General features: G+C 41.2%; 1 protein-coding gene across 2 annotated transcripts in view; it reads right to left on the bottom strand.

Moving 5' to 3' along the window:
- The window catches only part of RNGTT (RNA guanylyltransferase and 5'-phosphatase), a 337,387-nt gene that overhangs the window by 60,407 nt on the left and 255,781 nt on the right, over positions 1-21,199 (bottom strand). For both annotated transcript variants that reach the window (XM_088470650.1, XM_088470640.1), the window contains one exon: positions 20,050-20,150. In XM_088470650.1, coding sequence (XP_088326776.1) covers positions 20,050-20,150 — 101 coding nt within the window. The remainder of the gene's footprint in view (positions 1-20,049; positions 20,151-21,199) is intronic.

Genomic DNA, 21,199 nt, shown 5'->3' with positions numbered 1-21,199 from the left:
CTAGTTAAAAGTAAACAGTTTATCAACACTAACATAGCGCATAAACAATTTGCAATCATTCACATCAATCCATGTCACAGTAGTGTTTGCAGTCTCTATTCACTACTACAAACACATGAATTATTATCCTCAGTAGTCAAATAACCTAGCAGTATATATTTGAAGTGTGGGAAGAAACTGAGATCCCAAAGAAAAGCCATGCAACATACTGTACATGGGAGGCAAAGTGCAGGGCCGAAACTAGGATATCTGTCACCCGGTGCAAGGTAGCAATTTTACGCCCCCTCCCTTCCCATACCTGGATTTTGTCCTTGCTCCTCCATATGGCAGTGCACTAGTCAAACGTCCCTGGTATAGTGACTTACATTATTCCACACACAATAATGCCCATTACACATTGTGCCACACACTGTATGCCTATTTCCAAAGTGCCACTTACATATTTGCCCGACACCATTTTATGCCCCACAGTAAGGCTTCTAATTACTTAAAATTACCTGCTCATTGTCAGAGGTGTTTTATGCTCGTTGCCAGGGGGTTCCATGCTAGTTGCCAGGGGGATTCATGCTCGTTGCTATGGGGTTTATGCTCATTGCCAGGGGTTACATGCTAATTGCCATGGGGTTTATGCTCGTTGCCATGGGGTTTATGCTCGTTGCCAGGGGGTTTCAAGGGAGAAGATGCAGCTTTCAGTATCTTCTCCTGGCACTTGCGCTGGCTCACAGACACTAAAGGTCCAGAAAGGACCTCTAGCATCTGTCTCCTCCTTGGCGGCGGCCACTTTTGGATAGCCGTTTTCTGACTCTCCAGTCCCCAAGCCACAGTGAGTCATCCCTTTTTCACCCCCTGCATTCCGGCACCCGGTGCACGTGCACCTCTAGCCCCCCCTAGTTGCGGCCCAGCAAAGTGGCACAATGGTTAACAGAGCTGACTCTTAGCGCTGAGGTCAGGGGTTAGATATATTCCATATCTGTGTGGAATTTGTAGTTCTCCATGTGTTTGTGGGAATTTGTCTGGGGTATCCATGTTTCTCCCATACCCCAAAAACATTACCTGGTACGATAACTGGCTGATATTAACCCTAGCGTGTGTCCATGTTGCAGGGAATATAGAATATAACATATAATGTGCAGGAACTTATGTTGATGAATAAATATTCTTTGCATAGCACCGTAAAATATGTAAATGTTATATAAATGTTAAATAAAAAGTAAGCAAAAATATATATATTTTGAGTTCATTACATAATAAAGTAGAGGGAAATTAACCTATGGATGGATACTCTCCTGGAATATCCAGTAGATTCCTCATTCCTGAATTGAACCCGAGCAGTCATTTCTCCCATAGGTGGCTTGCCTCCCTTCAATATGGTCAGAAATGTGCTGTAATAACACAAATTGCATCAAGTCCCATCTACCACACAACTTAAAGTTGTATGTATGTTATTTTTGCATTCCCATACTGCATGAGCACCAAAAATACATACTTCCATATATAAATTATAGCATATCTGACTTCCTCCTTATGCCTACTGTCGACAATCATAATGTCTACAGTTATGATGAAGACATCCAAAATGTCAACATGTTAAATCCCAGACAGGCAGGCACTAGGAAGAGGTTAGGGATAGGCTGTGGGGGGTGGGAGTTAGGGGTAGGAGGTTAGCTATAGGCACTAGGGGGATTGTCAGATGTCTGTGCCGGAACTGCTCCATATGTGACTTCTGGGACATGAAGGAGATTTTATATTCTATATTCCCTGCAACATGGACAGACGCTAGGGTTAATATCAGCCAGTTATCGTACCAGATAATGTTTTTGGGGTATGGGAGAAACATGGATACCCCAGAGAAAATCCCACAAACACATGGAGAACTACAAATTCCACACAGATATGGAATGTATCTAAGCCCTGACCTCAGCTTGACCACCAGGGATGGTCTGTCAATATTTATCATATCAACATTTCAACATGCTTTGATGTTAGAAGCCTGGCAACAATTGGATGTCAGGCATCTGATGTCCATCCCTATAACAGAGGTTTATTTATTATTTGAAATTGTTGTACTTATTTGTTTTAGTATAGAGATTGATGTTCTGAAACTCATTTCGATTACTATTTTTAACTGATAACAAGGTCAAGTTACAGATGCAATTTTGCAGTATATTTAGCCGTACAACTGGATGAATAAACTGGGAAGATGAAACATACAGGAAATCATTAAGTTATTAACCCTCCTTAAAAAAATAATCTAAACCCACATCAATACAAATGGTTTTAATACCATATTGTTTGACCTCAGAGCCATAATTGCAGTCTGTAATAATACACCTCTCATCGTTTACATCTAACCATTCGTGCTGATCACTAATGCCTGTTAAGTCTAATTAATTAATCTGTTCTATCCAGAAAAAAGCGAGAAAGCAAGAGGAAAGGTCAACATTATGGCAACTAACAAAGCTGTGTAAGCCAAGCTGTGCAAATAATTAAATTGTTTTGAGCTAATGATTCCAGCATGTTTTTGTCCTCTGTTTTTTAAAATATATTAACACCACACTAAGTTAATCAGATAATTAACTAAAAGTTACCCAAATGCTTTCACACTGAGAGAATACAATTTTGCAACATTTGAAGTTTAAATGGAGGTTTCATTTAAAATATATGAAGTACTGTATATGATTTTAAATGCATCAATTTGGAAAAACAACCATTATAGCAATTTCCATCCAGTTTAAAAACTAAAAGTAGAAAATTGCTTATCCAGAATGTTTGAAGAGCTAAACTCCTCTGGATAGTTGTTTATAATGTGTGCCTAGATGATGCAAACATGGGTAAAAATTATCCCTATTCTAAACTGACATTGCTTTTTTAAATATATATTTAAATTTCAAAAGTAGTACCATGGTTAAATGTACACTAGAATTAGTTCTTTTTGCTTCTACTTTGCGTTTTGAAAATATTTAGAGATATATAGGCTATACTACACTTTCCCTAGGTCCTATGAAAATATTACTAACTGTAGCCACATAGCTTACCTTGAAAACATTAGTTTTCATCTTGTAAACCCTCCCATCATAGAGCCTCCCCACAATGCAAAATACAACTGGCAAGGGGCGTAGTCTGCATGCTTGATAAAGTACAGGAAGTAGGGGAATGTAGTGAACAGTGGTTTAGATTAAATTATGCTGGATAAGTACAGGTGACCAGATAAATGGATTGAGTAGGTTGTTGCTAATATTGTAAGTCGATCTATATTATTTTATTTGTGAGTATATACACTTGATGTGCCAAAGGTCATGGGATAGAAGTATGTACGGGATGCAGTCAAAAAGACGGCGGTCAAAATGCTAACCGCCGGCTTCCTAACTTTCAAATCCCGGCAGGGGACTAATGACAGGCGTCGAAATCTCGACGCCTGTCATTATACCTACGCCGGGAGCCCGACACCCGGCAAACCGAACGAAGGTAAGCCGGGCGCGGACAGCAGCGGAGGGGAGGGTTAGGGGCTCCTGGGGGGGACTTAGGGTTACGCACCCCCCAGGAGGCTTAGGGTTAGGCTAGGGGAAGGGAGGGTTAGGCACCCCTAGTGGAGTGCTGGGGGGGGGGGGGGGGGAAGAGGGTTAGGGATAGTTAGAAACTTACCTTAGTCGGGATCCTGCTGTTCTGCTTTCTAGCTTCGGTATAACATCCGACAATATTTCATACCGATCGTATATGTACAGGTAATAGTAGGTGGAGTCACCGTACTATGACGTCTTGTTAATGACCAGACATGCATCAGTTGTTATCTGATATTTAGTGAATCAATTTGAACACCAGCTAGGCTGCTCATAGCAAGGTCGTCCGATGAGACATTCCATTTACGGAGTTGTGCGGAAATTCAATATTTCTAAATCTGCAGTGTCACGTGTGTACCGGGAATACTTCATGGAAGGCATTACCACCCATCGTGAACAGCGCAGTGGCCGACCACGGGTGCTTAATGGTCATGACCAGCGGCGCCTGACCAGAATTGTCAATGGTGACAGAAAAGAGACAGTGACTCAAATCATAACCACATTCAATGCAGGAGATACCAGATGCCTATCCAGCAGGTCAGTGCAGCGTTCTTTAGCTTCCATGCACCCCAGTTGTCAACATGGCACCGTGCAGGCTGATGGTGGTTCCATAATTGTGTGGGGTGTATTAACGTGGCATGGGTTAGGTCCGCCTGAACATGTAATTAACCGGTAACCACTACGTTCCATTGCTTGATGACCATTTACAGCCCTTCATGTACTGCTCGGCAGGATAATGCACCGTGTCATCGTTCTCGAATTGTCCAGAGTTGGTTCAAGGTACATACTGCAGAGTTCAGACGATGGTGTGGCCACCACGTTCGCCTGACATGAACTCAATTAAGCATTTATTGAACGTGGTAGACATGTCCATTTACACAAAAGGTCCTGCACCTACAAATATCAGGGAGCTGTGGGAAGCTATCCAGATGGCATGGGTCAACATCTCTATACTAGTGGAATCGATGCCATGTCGAGTTACTGCACTTCGCCGGGCTAGAGGGGGTCCTACACAATACTAGGCATCAATCCCATGACTTTTGGCACTTCAGTGTAAGGTTTTGTAGCTACATTTATTAAACCCTGGCTCATCCTTCTATATTAAATTTTGTTTACACTTTTGCATTGCTTTCTGGGATTATATCAAGTCAGAGTTGCCTACCCTCCCGATTTTCGCGGGAGTCTCCCGAATAAAGGTGGGAGCTCCCGCCACCCCGTAAAGTAGGTTGAATCCCCCGCATTCCCTCTGCCCTGTCTAAAAATCCTGGCTAGCCTTTGATGACAGAGGACGGAGGGGCTGACGCCAGAGGACACTAAAGACAGAGGAGCTGCCTGAGACTGAGTGTTAGAACTCACTGCAGCTCCTGCCGAATGTATAACTCATGTCAGTGCCGTGGGGGAGGAAGGGAGATCTATTACTGTGTGTTTGTATGTGTGTGTGTAGTAATGTGATATATGTGTGTGGAGTAATGTGATGTATGTGTGTGTGTGTGTGTGTGTCTAGTAATGTGATGTGTGTAGTAATGTGATATATGTGTGTGTGTAGTAATGTGATGTGTGTGTAGTAATGTGATGTATGTGTAGTAATGTGATGTGTGTGTGGAGTAATGTGATGTATGTGTGTGTGTGTAGTAATGTGATGTATGTGTGTAGTAATGTGATATATGTGTGTGTGTAGTAATGTGATGTATGTGTGTGTAGTAAAGTGATGTATGTGTGTGTAGTAAAGTGATGTATGTGTGTGTGTGGAGTAATGTGATGTATGTGTGTGTGTGTCTAGTAATGTGATGTATGTGTGTAGTAATGTGATATATGTGTGTGTGTAGTAATGTGATGTGTGTGTAGTAATGTGATGTATGTGTGTGGAGTAATGTGATGTATGTGTGTGTGTGTAGCAATGTGATGTATGTGTGTAGTAATGTGATATATGTGTGTGTGTAGTAATGTGATGTATGTGTGTGTAGTAAAGTGATGTATGTGTGTGTAGTAAAGTGATGTATGTGTGTGTGTGTGTGTAGTAATGTGATGTATGTGTGTGTGTGAAGTAATGTGATGTGTGTGTGTGTGTGTGTGAAGTAATGTGATGTATGTGTGTGTGACTGTGTGTGGGGGTGAAATCTTCATATGATGTGTGTGACTGACTAGGTGTCTGTGTGTGAGAGACTGTGTGTGTGAATCTATTCATGGGATGTGTGTGTGTGACTGTGTGTATGAATCTATTCATGTGATGTGTGTGAAACTGTGTGTGTGTGAATCTATTCATGGGATGTGTGTGAGACTGTGTGCGAGACTTGTGTGTGTGACTGTGTATGAATCTATTCATGTGATGTGTGTGAGACTGTGTGTGTGAATCTATTCATGGGATGTGTGTGACTGTGACTGTATGTATGAGACTGTGTGTGACTTTGTATGAATCTATTCATGGGATGTGTGTGTGTGTATGAATCTATTCATGTGATGGGTGTGTGTGTGTTAATCTATTCATATAAATGAATGTGTGTGTCTGGGGGGGAATCTATTACTGTCAATATGGCAGGGTAGAGATGTATTAATGTCAGTGGGGGAGCTAGGGCGTCAGCTTATAGGAATATATACGCCCATAGGTGGAGTTAGACACGCCCTTTGGGTGGAGCAGACCACGCCCCCACAACGGCGCATTGCATTCTGCAGCCATCTACAATCTCCCTCAAAGTCATTTCCAAAAGTAGGCAAGTATGCATCAAGTAGCACTGTTCTAGTATATATATTTTTTTACAATTGTTTTGTAAATATATTCAACTTCATGAGCAATATTCTCAATGTTTACTGTAACACAACCATGTATTTAAACAAAAAGTAGGTTTATGAACAGTAGGAGAAAATGATGTTCATATAGCATAAAGGATGTTTAGGGGTCAATCCTATTAGGTGTGAGTAACGAGTCTGTTTCTTGAAACTCGCAGACTTTGCAGCGAAGCGTGCTCCCGAGAATTCTCCAATCCAATTAAAAATGCCTATTCGCACTACTCGTAGCGAAATGTGGGGAGACCATTCTGGACCCCCCAAAATGGATAATTTCGTTAGCAGGATCATATAAAAGGCTGTGTGGGGGCATTAGGAAGGTACTGTTGGTTTTTTGTGCTTTTTGTTTTTTTTAAATGCAAGAAAAAGATAAAAAACTAACTTTTTTAGTTTAATCTCAAACTAATGAAATGAAAAATGCATACAAAAGTATAAAATGTGTGATTTTGGGGTACTTTGAGGGCAGCTTGTGAAATTGAAATAAAATAAATGATAAATTAATTTTCAACTAAAAATTATTGCAATTAAATTTGGGGTGCCTAAACGAATGAAAATGACATGTAATTATTGGACTAATTCAGCTAATTGGAAACTTCCAATGCCCAATTAGTCATGGGGAGGGGTCCAAGGGGTTCAGCACAGTGGTTTGATTTCAACCCATTAGTAAAATGTTTCTATCTCCCAAAATCTTAAGGATTCTTATTTGGGTATTAGTATCAGAATTGTAAAAAGGGTCAGGGGGACCAATACTGTAGTATGTACCTAGTATATGGCGTTCATTATTAATGTGCAGCAATAATGCTGATATGTTATTAATGTCTAACATGGCTATTAACAAATTCATAAATACAATATCAGTGCAGCCGAGTGATTGATACTGCACTGCATGGATGATACATGCTCAGTGGAACTGAAAACCCAGAATCAGCTCCACCTGGTTTAAATAATTAAATCTGTAAACAGAAAAGTATTTTAAAAATATTTACCAATGAAAATAAATGCTTTATTTACAGAATTAAAGCATTTTATACTTTCATTTTCTATGGTTATTATTAAACAGAAATAGGCTTCACCATGCTTTGCAAGGTGAAGTGTATCTCCAGTAAAACCTGGTGCCATGACCCCTTGGTGTATAGGGTAAAGACCTATCATCGATTAAAATACACATTTTTGCCGGCCATAAAACTTATCGTCCTATGATGAATATATTCCTTTGCCTGGAAAGATGTCTGTAAAATATATTTATAAGACTTACAGTACAATAAGTACAGTAAGCAAGCATATTGTACAAAAGTAGATATTTACAGACAATATTAAGGTACTACAAGGCAACCTAACGGGGCTAACTGAATTCTGTCCTAAGCATAACTCAGAGAGATACAAATGGAGAGATTTCATAGTACATAAGGTCTTTTCAAAAACATTTTAATCATTATTATGATTTTAGACAATCTAATGAATTCTCTGTGTTAGATGGGCTACTTCTTTGGGTTTTTTGAGCTTAAATTTACAGACAGAGCATTTCTTAATCTTCAGCGGGGTTTGCTTACTGGCCAATACGATTATACCATATATATTTTATGTGCATTATAGCAGGTTGTCTAAATAAAAATAAAATTTCTTATTAAATGAAATGCAGAATTATGAAAGGCCTCTTACTATGATCCACAGCTACATAATTGCCCTTGACAGAGACTGAATCAAGCTTGTAGCACAGTTGGAATACTTAGGCACCTATTTATGAAACTAAAAAAATGACTGTTTCGGACGGTTGTCTCATTATTTTTAGTACTAGGCCTTTTACCAAGGGAAGACAGTACTGTAGCAGACATCTTAGATAACTGGTGCATTCCCCGTTATGATAAAAAGCAGTCCCCATAGCTTTTTTAGGGACTGTAGAAAAACGCCATTTACCAAGCATGACACCACTAACTCACTCTACTCTTAGAGGGCATCAGCCATGGTAGCCTACAATTTCACAAATGTTTTTGAACCCAGATGTTGGTGATCACTTTTAGACTTTGCTAGGACTGGCTCTATTCAGAGAGCATGACCCATCATCTGCAGAATGATACATTGCTACAGTAGGTCAAGGCATTCCAAATCACCGCAATATACGGGCAATGAGGAATGTAACCTTTTGGTGCTTTTATGTGAATATTAATAAATAGGCCCATCACAGTATAGACAAACATGTTGAAATTTAAGCAAAATAACTTGTGTTTTAGATAAATACTCAGGACCACTACTAATATCACTTTCACATTAAATATAGTGAAATACATAAATAGAAAAATCTGTTAAAAAATATAAAATATCTAGTCAGACCAGTTTTAAAAACCAGCACTTTTTCTACTCAAAATCAGTTTTGATTTAATAAAATTGTGATTAATACTTATTTCTCTCAATTCGAAAGAAAAAAAGGGTTACATTTAAACTATGCTCACTAGCCCCAAATATGTTAAATAAAGCATTTAAAACATGCCACAGAATGCCGCAATAACTCTTGTGCACTACTGTACAGATGTGTCCTCATACATCTAGCCTTAATGTGCCACACATAGCAAGTTAATTAGCACAGTGTCATAGTGTGTCCTAGTTGCATCGCATTGCGACCAAGACACATTCGCCAAAACACGCAAAAATATGTCAGACGCCAGCAGAGTAGCACAGGAAGTGGCACGCCAAAAGGGTCTGTTTGGCGAGACTTCAGCAATGATGTTTGAGGACATATTTGTACCTCACTGGCAAAAGACAAGGTTAAGCATGAAGGCCTGTTCAACACTCACAGGACTGACACGCTGTTGTGCATTGTTCAAATAGTTGTGAAATTTATCACAAATGATAAATGGACAGGCTTTTCATATTTATTCGTGAGCACAGTGGTCACTATTTACGTAACCATACTGAACTCCATCTCTAGCCGGCAGTCTCAACTTTGATGGCGGCCTTTACCATACTCTGGTTGAGAACAATCCAGGTATTCGATACACTTAACAGGCTTCTATTTTTTTCAATGGATCAGAACTGCAGCAGCTTCAACTGACAGAAGCAAAACTGGAATCTTGGGTGATATGTATAAATCGTCCTACACAGTGGGGAAGTTGCCCATAGCAACCAATCAGCTTCTATCTAGTATTTATCAAGTACATTATATCAAATGATAAGTAATAGCTGATTGGTTGCAATGGGCAACTTCTCTGAAGGCTTGCAGCATTCTCGCTAGGCTACGCTAAGACAACCTGCCGGGTGCAGTCCCTACCTATGGGCTGCAGTGTCCCGCCGGTGGAAAAAATAGCAGTGAAGCGATCACCACCAGTGATTAGAGGCAGGAGAACTTGGGGGCAGCCCGGCATGTCCTTAGGTGACTGGCAAGCCCTCAAGAGTGATTAAAAAAGGACGCGTCTTAAAGACACACCCCCTTTTCTCATACACACACTGATCTTGATGCTTACCATCACAGTTTCATACCTACAAGTACTACATACATGTCATACTCCCTCCTCTATCCTACTACCTGCCATGCTCCAGAGTTTTGATATAGAAACTGTGTTTTTATACATGTGTGCCTCCCCAGCCATTGACCTCACCACATGTCACTGCTTCATACAGTATTAAAGGTAGATTCACATTATTTCCCCAGACACTTTCAAACAATTGCTGGAACTATAAACATTATTTACAAGTGCAATATCTCTGAGACTGAATACAGAAAATATTGGACTATGCCCTTGTCACTATGTCAGAGGTGTAAATTTAAAAGGCTGGCATAGGGAGGATGTCCTGATCAATATGGGACAAGAAACTATTGATCTCTCCAGATCATTTTGCAAGTAGTTAGTATTAACTGTAAAGAGGCTCAGTAAAGTCACGGTGGAATACAAGTTTTATTATTTAATGCACACTTTCTATTTGCTGAATTTGCCAAATAAAAAACAACAATGCAGCATGTACAGTACAAAAGGTTTGGACATCATTTTAGTTTAATTTATTTATTAAGAAATGTTTGGAAGCTGAGTTCTGCTAAACGTTTGGCATACGGATGGATGGGTGGATGTGAACTTTTGAAGTAGAGATCATTAGCAAAGGTTACGCTGATTGATCTGATGGGTATTAGACAAAAGCATACTAATACTATAAGCTTAATATTCCAAATGGCACGAGTTTAAACTTCTGCATTTTTATTTATTGCCTTCAGTTTCTCTTAAAATCTATTTTGTCCCCATACAATTGACAAGAACCATTTACAACTTCTTAATGGTTATTTTCTAACAGCCCAAAGCAGGAAAGCAAATAGCTTTCTAAGTTCAGGAGCGAAAACATTCTCTTTAACAATACAATATCTTTATGGTGTGCTTGGGGCACAGACAAGATAGAATGGAAATAGTCTTTAACGAAGGTGATAGAGCACATACATAAAACAAGACAGCAGTAGTAATTTCCAGTTATACATGGAACGCCAGCAACAGGTGCAACAAAACATTGTTTTGTTTAGTTCCTTTTTCTTCATTTGCATGCATTTAATTGATTTTATAAGTAGATGCAATAACTCCAACTACAGTTCTTTAAACACTAAATAGCATGCAAAACACCAGCAGCAAAAGTTGGAATAACTTTATTAAAGCTGAATAAATACAAAAAGAAAGAAAAAGAATACACAGGCACATGGCACTTCTTCCAAACAATAAAAAAGATATCAGAAATTAATATTCTTAATAGCACCTATAATGTATCTTATATTTTTATTCTACCAAGACCCGTGTAGTTACCAAGACAACCAGCTAAAAGCATATTCTACGGCGGTAACAGATGTGCTCACAGTGCTAACATTTATATTAAACTATGATGTAGAACAGTGTACAGTAGACCACTAATAATTTCTTTCCATTACTTTGTATTACCTGTGGAGCCTATCAGCTGAATTTAGCAAAGGATGTACCTGTATTTCTATTGAATATCAAACACATTTGTTGCCACTTGCAAACTGTAAAATTAAATTTAGCATATTTTAACCTGATTAACCTTAATGGCAAAATGTCCCAAAATATGAAGAAATGTGCATAATGCTATAAATATTGGTCAAAATAAGATGCACTAATTTGGTATTATTCACAAATCAGATAAATCACCTTTAAGATAGCCATTTAGAGTTAAAAGTAAGTTTACGCGAAGACTCCAAATTTGAACACAGATAAACTATGCTGCGATGGAGGCACAATATTTTTCTATGTTGGAATAATAAGGTTTCATAGAAGCAACAGAGCAGAAAGCGACACCCCAGGCAGGAAAGAGCACGGGTTGTGACGTGCCGGGTGCTGGAATAACTCTACATGCATTACACTCAGGGCCTGATTCGGAGATGGACGTAGTGCTGAGATTTACACAGTTTGTCAAGCTAATTTACAATGACACACAAGCAGGTTTAAATTCGTAGTAGTTTCAAAAGGCATTTAAAAAACACACCAAGAAACGAATGTCTGAACTGACATCATTGTGACGTTATTGCTTGTAAGCACATTACTCAATCACAGTAAATAACATAAATAAACAGACAATAAAAGGAGAGTGTTTGTTGTAGAACTATGGTTCATCAATTCCAAAAAGTGGATAATGATTACTAACATAACGACTAAAGGGTACAGAGAACAAACACATGCTTATTTAGACTGCTGCATGCATTTTTCCCCTCACTCTAGATACAAGAGTTAAAAAAGAAGTATGTAATCTCAATAATTCTGCAATTCTATTCTGCATTAGATGCATAGCAAATGCACATATTCTCTTTCATCATTGAAACTGCAATTGCACAGAGTTAGGTCAGATCTTCATTATTCCGCTTTATCTCTATATGCAAGTGATATCCACACTGAGATCATTAACTAGGTTAGATATAAACCAACAGGAAGAATTGGAATAAATGTAGATCAGCTAAAGGCATTCATATTACATTCTAATATGAACCACTGCTATAAAACGAATGTGAAACCTACCAGTCATGTTTTTGCATTGTACAAATCTAGCCGAGAGACAGCAGAATCCATGAGAAAAAGCTGCTTTTCTAACTATTTGATACAGTAAATTGTATAACATCACTTCACAATAATACAGAAATGGCATGGTACTGTTTACATATATTTACCAGTGCAGTGTATCAATGTGAGCCGGACTCCCAGTGTAATACCACAACAGAAAGCAGTCCATGAATTGGGATGTTACGGGATGCCTGCGCTCCGGATCCCAGTGGTCAAAATCCTGACGCCTCTCCCTGCATTAACCTCCCCCCTAAGGCCTGAAACTAGCCCCCCCTCCCTGCACCCTAAACCTAACCCCCCCACCCCCCCCAAGTGCCTAAACCTAACCTCCCCCTCCCAGCAACCTAACCCTTCCCCTTAGTGCCTAACCCTCCCCCTAAAGCTGCTACTTAACTTTAGCTTCAGGATTCCGGTGGTCGGGATACTGGCGCCAGGATTCTGACAAGTGTCAGAGGCAGGCGGACTCTCCACCCTCCTCCTCTAGCCTGCTCTTCCTCCTCTCTGTCCCTATGCTCCTCATGTGCTCTCCATCTTAACACAAAACACAGATATACAGACAAGAAACATGGAAGAAAATAAAGGCAGTTACAAGCACAAACCACTCACACACAAATATAAGAAATATAGCTGTGTTGTATTGGTGCTTGGCTCTTCCCTAATTTTCTTGTTGCGTCCATTATTGAACACAGATTCTGCAATATAGTAAATGGTATACAAGACACACTATTGACACACCTGACAATAATTAGACCATTACTCGAGCATAATCTGTTTTACAGAGAGATACACAAACGTGTCCTCATACACTACTGCTGCAGTTACACTAGACAACGCCACAATGCAGCAGCCGCGGCTCTTTTCCATGCCAAGTTTTGTTATGCTCTATGTACAGACTCAGGGTCTGATTCTGACCCGCTGGCGAGCGCTGAGCGCTCGCAAGCGGGTCGATGGTGCCCAAGTGCGCATGCACATGACGGAGGCGGCTCCGTCGTGCACATGCGTGAGACCCGAATAACGATGGTCAAGCCGTCGTTAAAGGTCTCGCACCAAAGGGGGCGTGCTGTCGATGGTGATTGACAGCACGCCCCCTTTGGTGGGCGTGCTGGGGGCGTGGCTGCCCAGACGGAGGCATTCCCATGGGAACGCCTACCGTCTGGGTCTGGCCCCACTGACATCACTAGTGATGTCAGTGGGAGTGCTTTTGGCTCTGATAGAACCAAAAGCACTCCAGGGCTTGCGGCAGCGAGACCCTACCGCAGGGTCTCGTCGCAAGCCCGATTGTCACTATGGTCTTGACCATCGCGACCATCATTTTGGCCGCTCGCTATAGCTGTGGGTGGTCACCCACAGCTATGCGAGCGGCCAGGAGGCCGCTCCAAAAAGGATCAGGGACGGCCCTGATTCAGAGCGAGCGCTCTGTCAGAGCGTCCGGCTCTGAATCAGGGCCTCAGTGGCACACAGATATACAAGTGTCACATATGAAATTAATCATTGCAGTCTCTTGATACGTCTTAGTCGCATTGTATCCTAGATGCATTTTCAGGCGAAAAAGACGTTCTGTGCCAACAAAGTCGTACATGACATGGCTGTTCAGGCCAGATTAACAATGGGGCAGGCGGAGCTGCAGCCCACAGGATCCACTGGAGACAAGAATTTTTTTTTTAACCTTACACAGTCTCTCATCGGCTGTCCAAGGCCCCACCCATTTAACCCCTCCCCTACACCAGGCCGAGCAAGGGGTCAGAGATTTCCTGGCATAATACAAATGGCGGTGAAAGGGTTCACAATCCTTCAATGCACAGCATAGGGTCAAAGCACCTACTCTGTGCCGCGTGACATCAACTAGGTGACGCCCCACTACACCCAAAGGGACAGACACCCTGCCCATAGAGTCAGTGAGCACCTCAACGACTCAGCTGAGTTCCGTGAAGGTGGCTCGGTCTTCCTCCTCAGGTCAGGATGTTCATCAATGCCCTTACCTGTCCAACTGCTTGGAGAACCAGCAGAGCATAAAGAAATAGAAAAAATATCCGCACAGACCACTATTCATAAGTTTATCCTTCCCATTTCATGTAATTAATAATCCATAAATACTATGATATATTTGAAAGGAGGTGCATCCAGGAATATGATAAGTCACAATAAATAAGCAAAGCAAAGTATTCCTTTAATGGGGCACTCACGGATTAATCGTAACGGACACCATAGCCACTAGTAACCATATAATTTAGAAAACATACCTTTTATTAAATCCTTTAAAATAAAATAGCGAAATATATTATGTAGTGAATGAAAACTCAAAATAGTGCACTGCTGAACACAGATTCCAGGAATCTACGCAGGTGCCTGACCCGTTCTCTGCAAGTGCAGAACGGGTCTGCGATCCCGCACGGAGACTGGCAGCAGACTGTCAGTAGTTGATAGTCTGCTGCCGTTTGTGGACGGGGAGGGGGCGGCGATGGCCTCTGTTTCCCGAAATGGAGGCGTGAAGCCGCTGTTGAAGGGGGGGGGGGGGGGTTTGGGGAGGAGTGAAGAAGCCAGGATCTCCGCCGGCTAACGGAGATTTCCTGGGTTCTTCCTCTCATCTGCAGCAGCCAGATGCGTGACCCCATGGGTCTCCGCAGCCGGTCGATGTTCCGCAGCTCGGATAAGGCAGCAGGAGGCGTGATGCCTCCTGTGCATTACCATATCCGCACTGACAGAATTGCAAAGCTGCTTGCGAGCAGCTTTGCAATTCCATCCGAAGCTGAATCAGACCCGATATGTAACCTGCAGTTTTATCACGGGCTGTAATTGAATAGATCTGGCAAATCAATTAGGCCGTGTTTAGGTGCCGCAACTAACTGACTATGACTTCCATACATATTCAAGATGAGTAGCAATAGTAGTGTTACATAATTAGTGCTAACACAGGCCAGCATGATACAGATGTGCTCACATACATCTATCCTCCGTGTGCTACAAGTCGCGCCAAACAACGCGGGAGCTTAGCGTGACTCGGTAGCGCCGAGCGTCTTTTTAACTTCAAATGCATCTTATTCGCACAGCGACGCGACTAGGTAGCACAAGCAGCTTCTGCTGATTAAAATGATACGCTGCATGCAATTTTAGGTAATTAAAACATATGGGTGCAGAGTGTGCGGTGCTGGGCCCCCCCCCCCCGGATCCAGGGACAGGGTGTGCACCGCACATCTTGCACCCATTATAAATACACCACTGTGGCTATGGTTAACAAGGGATGTTCCCTTTGTTCATTTGTACACCCTCCCACAATACTAGTCACACCACCAGTGCTGGTCACAACCCCTGTGGAGGCATACAATATGCCCTTCATAAATTTCAGCTCCAGACATATGTGGACCTTAATCTGGCACTAGGCAATTTACAGCAAACAAATAGTTCAGATTTCCAAACAATCTTTTGCAAACTTATTACTGTTGTAAATAATGCAGTACAGTAAAATGTGCATAGCATCAAGCTAAAATACCTTCATATCCCTTTTCTAGAGATTACATTTTATTTTAGATGGCTCACAACCCATTAGAGGCCTCTGCATTTAATACTTTTTCTTTATAGAAATCAGTGTAATGGAATGAAGTAGTCTCTTCTAGCTATATTGATTGCTTGAAATAATTTGTACTTGAAAACATATTTTCTCTCTTATCTACGGTCATACTTCACTGCACTCCCAGAATGTATTTGTTTTATCTGAAAATAAATCTAAAAAAAGTCTAAAGCATGAAAGCAGAGAAGGTTTATGCGCATTACTTTTAGTGTAGAGTGAATAGCTCCTTCAGTAGAGGTTACCCGCCCAGAGATAAAACCATACTATGAGTTGTATATCATAGAAAAATGTATTAGCGACTTCATCTTACTCACAGAGCACACCAAGTAAAGCAATACTAATAATACACTGGATCAAAAACATTAAAATAAAACATGCATTGGATAAGATTGTTGTTCCTGTACAGAATACTAAATATTTGGGCAGGGTTGTATTGTAATATGGCATAACAAAACGGAGACTAGATCTTCATTTAAGGTGCCTACACACTTGGCGATATTATACCCGATCTGGCCGATTCAGACACATCGGAACGACAGAACGTGTAAAATATGCTCAAATCGTGAGTCCCCACTCATACCTGCAAAGGATTTGCAACAAAGTATTAAAAAGTGAAAGTTAGATTTAGGATTGTTTAGTTTGTCCCATTACTTTTGGCCCCTTAAAAAGTGGGAGGCACATATAGAAACCGTTGTAATTCCTACACCGTTCACCTGATTTGGATGTAATTACCCTCAAATTAAATCTGAAAGTCTGCAGTTAAAGCACATCTTGTTTGTTTCATTTCAAAGCCATTGTGGTGGTGAATAGAGGCCAAAATATGAAAATTCTGTCAATGTCCCAATATTTATGCACCTGACTGTATATGCTATAAATGTATCCGGAGCATAGCTAAGCAGGGCACCATGGTCGATCTCCTCCCAGGGCCAAGCAGTTTGAATCACTGCATCTCATACTTACCAACTCTCTGGCAGCCCCCTCGGTCGGTGCAGCAGAGAGGGTGGGGGTGGCTGAACGGGGGCGTGTCCGCGTCATCACGGCCCCACCCCCGTTTTATATATTACCGGCAGTACAAAGTAGGGGGCGGGGCTATGATGATGCGTATCAGTGAAAATCTCGTCATCGCCCCCCGAACCGCCCACAAAGAATTGTGGTCTTACAACATGTCATATTTCACAATATTTTATAAAAGGATAACACAAACTAAATAGTGAAGTGAACTGGAAAGAGGAAGCTACAAACTATTGGTTTATAGGGGTCAGGTATGTTATGTAGATAGTACTGTACACAGATACAGATGTGTCCTCATACAACTAGCCTCAATACAGCCACATAGCGCGATTTGTCTGGCGTGAGGGAGTTGCCAAGTCCCGAACTACACTGCTAGCGTTAGACGCCTTTTTTTGCCAAAAATGCGTCAATGCGATGCGAGGACGCACCAGCCGACTGTGCGGATTAATTTGATATGCGATACTTGTATATCTGTGTGCACCTCAGTTTGTATATGAACCACAACGGAACATGGAATGAAAAAAGCTGAGGGCACTAAATTGTAGCACTTCGTATACAGATTCAGAGACTCTACTCCGCACAGATATACAAGTGTTGCATATCAAATTAATCAGCACAGTCTCCTGCTGTATCCTAGTCACACTGCATTGCGACAAATGCATTTTCGGAAGCTAAATTTTTGTAGCATATCGACTTCAGTGTTCTCCCCATAAATTTTTTCCAGCCGGGTGGCATCCAAAAGTAGCCGAGGTGGGCCTTCGCAATTATGCACGCGCCGGGAAAAGGGGTATCTCCCTTATCAATCCAGCTCGACAGGTCTCAGGCTGCTTCCCCACTGGCTCTCAGTCAAAAGTGCCCATTATACAGTGCCCCCTGTAGTTTTCCCCTTTATGCATTGCCCCCTGTAGTTTAACTTTGCCCTTATGCATTGCCCCTTGGCTGAAATAGAGCCCCTATGTAGTGCCCCCACACTGGTCCCTTATGTAGTATAGTGCCCCCAGACTGGCCCCTGATGCAGTGCCCCCAGGCTGGCCCCTTATGCAGTGTCCCCAGGTTTGATAGTGTCCCTTATGCAGTGCCCCCAGACTTAAATAGTGCCCCCAGACTGGTCCTGGCCCCAGCCCAGCACTTACCTTTATTTGCTGGCCGCTGCCTCGCGCTGACTAACTAGATCTAACTAGATCCAGCTGGCACGCGGGGCAGGTTCCTTACGTTGCGGGTGATGTCATAACGTCACCCGCGCAGTGCATCACTGGGAACGCTGGCCTCTGAAGCGATCGGAGGCTTCTTTCGCCTCCGGTCACTTCAGAGGCCAGCGTTCCACAGCTGGGGTCGGCGGGGAAAAGTGCCGGGCGATGCGCCCGCAGAAAACAGCCTGGGGAGAACACTGGGCTTTTTCTTTAAATTTGTGTCTTAAGTACACTGCAGATGCAGCTTTGTTTACAGACTCAGTCACATAGTTATACAAGTTTCTCTTATGAAATTAATCTTGGTGCATCTTGGTCGCATCGCATTTTGGACACAGGACCTGACATGCCGAGGGGGATTGTTTGGTGTGATTGCAGCAATAGTGTATGAGGACACCTCTGTATATATTTTGAAAGACCTTAGAGCATTCAACAAACACAGAGAATATATGGGAATACATGGAAACACAGGAAAAGTGATTTCATTTAAAGGTAGTTTAATTACTAGCTATGCAAACTGATTATTTACTATGACGTGTGTGAGGATGGCTCATCATCAGGCCTTACAGAACTAAGCAGTTCTGATTAGATACTTATTATGATACATAACCCAGTACAGCCATTCAACTTTTCCACTATAATAAAAAGATTACAAGTAGTGGACATTTGGGTTGTTAACTTACATAACATACAGTACATTTTCTGACAAGAGATTTTGCACTTACAGAAATGTCACAATTACTTTTAAGTAAAGATCCTTAAAGCCTTCATCGCCAGAGGTATATCTACTATTTGTACCTCACCGTCCCACAAAAAAATTAAAAAACGGTGCTGCGTACTGCATCAGTTTTGCGGTTGGATAGTACTGATTGGCTTTAGTTTTATTGCTCCAAGAAAATACATTTGAAATATACAACTTTTTTATACTGGTGACTGTGTATAAAATGAAACAAAAAGTCTGTAAATTCTAAAATTGATGGCATGGTTTATGTCAATAGTTAAAAGAGCAATGCTTTTAGCAGTCTTTTGCAAGTAATATCATTGCCCTTTTAATTTCTGGGCATAAACGCGATCAGACGCATTTGGACACTTAGCAATAAAACCAGGTTGCAAACTATAATTTAAGGCAATTTCCCCCCCCGACATTCTACAACTTAAATTAGTACCAGTCCACTCAACCAGCGACTGTAATCATTTCAGCTCCATTTGATAGATCGCACCTCTCCTTTGGTGCTGCTACACTGTTACACAATGTCTCCAGCACAGTTAAAGATGGACGTAATAGCAGGTCACAGGGAAGCAACTTTTATTAGTGCAAGGTAACTGATAATGGTTAACCATCCATGTCTATTCTTCTAGGGCTGTTCAGAAACTTAAGCTTATATGTCTGGTTCTGGAAAAACCCTGAACAGATAGCAAATAGTTAGATTTATAAAAGCATCCCAACCTCCCTCGATACTTGTGTAAAGTCATTTTTACTTGCTGCATAAATAATTTTAGTAATACGAAGAAATTATGTGGTAGCACAGCCCCCCACTCACAGTGAGGAGTGGGTTTCACACACAACTGCTACTGGTGTGCACACAATAAATCTTAATTTTTGTCAGGGGATAGGGAGAAGGGGCCCAGACTTTAGTTATAGATAATTTAGTTACTGACCGTTAAATGATAAATGCAAGTGTACATTATGAAATGGCCATCCAGCGTATAATATGCAAACAATATCTATTCTGCTTGTTCCTTGGTGGTTTACAAATGTAAAATGTATCTATGGTATCAAAATCTGTCTCAACAGATATTATGATGAAAATGTTCAACTTGTGTATACTGTAAGTTGAAGTAGTGGCACAAATTTGTTCTTGGTGTTTTATAGCTTAAATGGAACACAAAGTTGCAATCGAAAATTTTAAACTTACCCTTCTCCCCCAACTTTTGTTATTTTTAGTCGAAAGTCCACTGAATTCATGTTCGGTGGCTTCCATTTCAAAATGTCATCACAGCGACCACCTTTGTATTTCTATAATAATGATAATAAAAAAGTATACAATTAAAAATACAGTGTCATTCAGTGTATATCTAACCTTGGACTACTGTGTGTCCATGTGAATTACAAGGACAACAAAAGCTTTTCACAGACTATTTAACACATTCACTTTAAAGTCCTTGCAAAGAAGCAGGATAAATAAAAGAAAATACATGTTATATACCACTGAGGACAAAGACTAAATACCCTGCAATTAAAAAGCGTGTGTGTGTTTATTTTCCAACTGCAGTAACAGGCCCAGATACGACTGGTTTGGCATCTCAAGCCAACGCCAGTGCTCATGCAATTTGACCATCTAAAGTTTGCCATACATGACAGATGAGGATGATTTTGACCAAATCAGGACAGAATTGTCCTCATAAACCCTACCCTTTCTGCGCCATATGGTGTGCGACGCCTGGTACGACTTAGATGTCTTGCCATGGGTAGCGATTCCTGTACCAAGTACTTTGCCTGAATTTTGCATCTTATTTGCATCGCAGTCGCATACAAATTCACTTATAGTGTATTAGGTGTTAGGATTTTTGTTGCAAAGGAATTGGTAAAAAGTTGGGAGATTAAGCATAACAATGCATGGAAGTCATATTGGTCCTCAGTCTTCTGCCTTTTTACCCAGATTAATAAATTGCACACAGAACCTACATGCAATGCCACTGTCAGTATTCAGAGTACCCCTGCATTGTACTTGTGTCACATTAGTGACAGTGGCTTGGCACAGCTAAGATGCACACCAAACAACGCAATTTGAGGATAAATGTACTGTATGTGGAAACATCTGTAATAGCATGTAGCTAATGACATAACCATTGTGTCCAATCAAAGTTCAATCCAATTAGATCTGATGGGGCAAGAAACTGTCTGGGTGTAAAACAGAGAAATGGTGAAGAGAAAGAGTAGTGAGAGAAAGAAAGAAAGAGGAAAACAGAAATAGAAACAGAAAAAGGGAGGGTAAAGTGGGAAAAGTGTCATAGGGAGATAGAGAATTAGAGGAGGTAGTAGAGAGATAAATTGGGAGGAGATAA

The sequence above is a fragment of the Taudactylus pleione genome, unplaced genomic scaffold, assembly GCF_031769625.1.
Source record: "Taudactylus pleione unplaced genomic scaffold, aTauple2 ptg000015l, whole genome shotgun sequence".
In the NCBI taxonomy this organism is placed as follows: domain Eukaryota; kingdom Metazoa; phylum Chordata; class Amphibia; order Anura; family Myobatrachidae; genus Taudactylus; species Taudactylus pleione.
Note: the sequence above shows the minus strand (reverse complement) of the source record. Positions and strands in the feature narration are given on the sequence as shown.